Below are 2,902 nucleotides of genomic sequence, written 5' to 3'. Positions count from 1 at the left end.
CACGTAAAAAATAAATAAAGTCCTTATATTTTTAATTATTGTGTCTCTTTTTTCTTGCGATTCTTTTTCACCTTCATTTCCGGTGCGTTCGGATTTGTACCTGTGTAAAACTGTTTTAATAAAGCCATTGCTTCATCGCCTTTCACGCCTCCCGTAATTGTCGTTTTTGATTCATAGAGTTTTGGTACTTGGAAAACACTGACACATCCACCAAAACGGTCGTTTGCACATCCGTATATGATACTGCGGACTTGTAGTTGATATAAAGCAGATGTACACATTATGCACGGTTCGACAGTAACAATTACATCGATACCTCGAAAAACTTCTTTATAATCTAAATTTATTTGCCTGCAATATTCTAAAACTTGGTCTATGCAATTTATTTCTGCGTGACGAGTCGCATTATGCGTTTCGTTAACACTATTATTGCCCGTAGCAATGACTTTATCATTATACACAAACAAACAGCCAACTGGAACTTCGCCAGCTTTTAATGAATCATTTGCCTTCTGCAAAGCAACGTCCATCCAGTTTAAAGTATTCATGTTTTTCTAATATTATAATAAAAACACAAAAAAATAAGCACTCAGAAAAAACAAAACAGTAATAGTAAAAAGAAATTTGTACTGGCGATTATGAATGTATTCTTCTTTAAAGATAAGGTATATTATTCTTTGAAGTATTCAAGTAATCCAAGTTCACTCAGCTTTTTTGTTGCTTTATCACTCCAGTTTTTATTATTTGCAGCACGTGGACTTGGATGTGGCAAGCATAAAACCTAGGAATATAATGGAATTAAATCCTGTTTTGTGTTTTATAATTTTACTATTTTTCATGATTACCTTAGCAGATAGTTTATGAGAATTAACTACAAATTGTGCTCGTTTCTCTGCATATCCACCAATGCCAATTACGATTTCTGCTTTCAGGATCTTAATTGTATCTGCTAAGGCCTTGTCACAAGCAGAATGTAATATCTGTATCTCCGATCCCTAAAAATTGATGTACGATATTTAGTGGCTAAGTATAAATTATAGGAATAATTAGATCGTGCCTTTATTTCTGCTGGTGTAATATTACGTCCTTTCTTATCCATCAATGCAATAGGACAATAATTATGTATGTATGAATGTTCAAAGAACTTTTCTGGTGTTCCGCATAATTCTTGAAAAAGACCCCACAATCTTTTACCACTGATTTCGCTTCGAGTACATTCAAACCCAGTTACTTTCCTGGCTGGCTGTTCTTTGGAAGGCTTTCCAACAGGCCCACTGATTTGTAACCAGTCACGGACCATTTTTATCTCTCCAAACGGTACACCGGTTTGAGACATGCCCCAAGGGCCAGGGTTCATTCCAAGGAACAATATCTTTTTCTGGGTATTGCAATACTTTCGCACATACATACTATGAATGTTAAATGCATATTCCAGCGGACTATAAATGTACTCTATTGGTAAACGGAACGTAATTTTCCCTAGTTCATCGGCCAATTTACGTTCCAATGATAACAACTGCTCAGAGATACTTTCAAGTTCTGTATCACTTCCACTAACGTTACCATTTTCCTTGTCTATATTTTCTTCGCTCGAGTATCTCATTCTTTTAGGTTTAACTTCTATTGAATCGCTACCATCGTCAGGGTCACGTCTTTTTCTTGAATTCTTAGACATTATATCTTGTTCAAGGAATCTTCCTTAATATGCCTAACGATTACTCGTTCAATCTTAACAACACTATTATGATAAGATATGATAAAATGATATATTATCCAAAGTTCGAACGCTTCGTGTGATGTTCCCGAAAGAAATGACCCTTAACTTTGACTCTGTCATCAGGCGCAAACAATACCAGGAATAAACAACTACTTGCCTTTTACATGATTAAATTGTAGTTAATCTGTCCCTGTTCTCTGTCGATGTGTATATTACATACGTATGTGTACACCGGGTTGTATGTAAAATAGTAAATAATTGATCACGATTTTTACTTTCAAATGCACGTGGTTAGAGCCAATCAATTTTTTTGTGTTGCTCAAAACACCCTCTAGTGAGGTGTACTGGTGTAGTCACTGCTAATGGCGGATATTTCAAAACCTGACCGAGGAGATACTAATTTATGATTAATGTCAATTGGGGTACACTTTTGTAATACTGTAATTTTTAATACAAACAGAATATACAATTACATTTGCTCATAATAACTGTAAATAGTTTATTACAAAAATAATAATCGTATTATGTTACATTAAGAGTTATTAATTTGTAATACTATCGATTCTCGACTCGACCAGACGCATGTTCGATTAACGCTTTCTGAAACAGATACAATCACAGTTGAAGCGATTTGTCACGTGAAATCTAATTTCCTTCTAGATTATCCCATTTTACCTTTATCACAGGTATGGCATTCGTCAATTGTAATCCTATACTTCTTGCTAACACAACGGGAGCTGCTGTTCCTTTATACAATCTATGAAGCGCATCGATAGCGAGCATTACTGGAACGTTGTATCGTTGCCTTACTGTTTCGTATTTCCTTAAAAACAGCATATTTCCAAGTGGGGATCCGGATATAACAGCATCTCCAAGAAGTTCTACTAATGCTGTTACGTCTCCAAATCCGAGGTTCACACCTTGACCAGCCAATGGATGAACTCTGTGCGCCGCATCTCTAAAAATTTCGTTTAATCAAACTACCTTTATTACTAAGTATAATATAAATACAGTCAATAACAAGTATCAAACCACGCTGTGTACAAATTCATTATGCAATAGAGCTCATTGAATAAATGTTTCCTTATTATTTTGGTAATTAATACCGAAGAGGATTAAAGAAGACTTTAATGAGCACAGTTAAAACACTTTGCCTTAAGCAATTATTTTATATAAGTTCAGGAA

The 2,902-nt window shown here is 34.9% G+C and overlaps 3 protein-coding genes across 3 annotated transcripts; all 3 read right to left on the bottom strand.

Moving 5' to 3' along the window:
• Positions 1-6: 6 nt before the first annotated feature.
• Positions 7-643, bottom strand: LOC108622820 (tRNA-specific adenosine deaminase 2). The gene has a single exon (XM_085342310.1). The coding sequence runs from the start codon at positions 546-548 to the stop codon at positions 36-38; it is 513 nt and encodes a 170-aa protein (XP_085198436.1). The 5' UTR covers positions 549-643; the 3' UTR covers positions 7-35.
• Positions 569-2,071, bottom strand: Smug (Single-strand-selective monofunctional uracil-DNA glycosylase). The gene is made up of 3 exons (XM_018020912.2): positions 1,058-2,071; positions 846-995; positions 569-781 (listed from the first exon to the last, which is right to left on the bottom strand). The coding sequence occupies exons 1-3, from the start codon at positions 1,673-1,675 to the stop codon at positions 671-673; spliced, it is 879 nt and encodes a 292-aa protein (XP_017876401.1). The 5' UTR covers positions 1,676-2,071; the 3' UTR covers positions 569-670.
• A 120-nt stretch (positions 2,072-2,191) lies between these two features.
• LOC108622815 (ubiquinone biosynthesis monooxygenase COQ6, mitochondrial-like) lies at positions 2,192-2,707 on the bottom strand. The gene is made up of 2 exons (XM_026811761.1): positions 2,393-2,707; positions 2,192-2,317 (listed from the first exon to the last, which is right to left on the bottom strand). The coding sequence occupies exons 1-2, from the start codon at positions 2,552-2,554 to the stop codon at positions 2,273-2,275; spliced, it is 207 nt and encodes a 68-aa protein (XP_026667562.1). The 5' UTR covers positions 2,555-2,707; the 3' UTR covers positions 2,192-2,272.
• Between the last annotated feature and the right edge of the window lie 195 nt (positions 2,708-2,902).

This window comes from Ceratina calcarata, unplaced genomic scaffold (genome assembly GCF_001652005.2).
Source record: "Ceratina calcarata isolate Rehan_Ccalc_2016 unplaced genomic scaffold, ASM165200v1 scaffold246.2, whole genome shotgun sequence".
NCBI classification, from domain to species: domain Eukaryota; kingdom Metazoa; phylum Arthropoda; class Insecta; order Hymenoptera; family Apidae; genus Ceratina; species Ceratina calcarata.
This window is presented reverse-complemented; position numbering and strand designations above follow the sequence as displayed.

Excerpts from the sequence above, each read along its gene's own strand:
- Smug (XM_018020912.2), bottom strand. The coding sequence starts at position 1,675 with ATGTCTAAGAATTCAAGAAAAAGACGTGACCCTGACGATGGTAGCGAT. Across the intron at positions 996-1,057 it reads TTACACCAGCAGAAATAAAG|GGATCGGAGATACAGATATT; the intron begins GCACGATCTAAT and ends ATCAATTTTTAG. Across the intron at positions 782-845 it reads CTCATAAACTATCTGCTAAG|GTTTTATGCTTGCCACATCC; the intron begins GTAATCATGAAA and ends TTATATTCCTAG.
- LOC108622815 (XM_026811761.1), bottom strand. The coding sequence starts at position 2,554 with ATGCTGTTTTTAAGGAAATACGAAACAGTAAGGCAACGATACAACGTT. Across the intron at positions 2,318-2,392 it reads ATGCCATACCTGTGATAAAG|AAAGCGTTAATCGAACATGC; the intron begins GTAAAATGGGAT and ends TATCTGTTTCAG.
- LOC108622820 (XM_085342310.1), bottom strand. The coding sequence starts at position 548 with ATGAATACTTTAAACTGGATGGACGTTGCTTTGCAGAAGGCAAATGAT.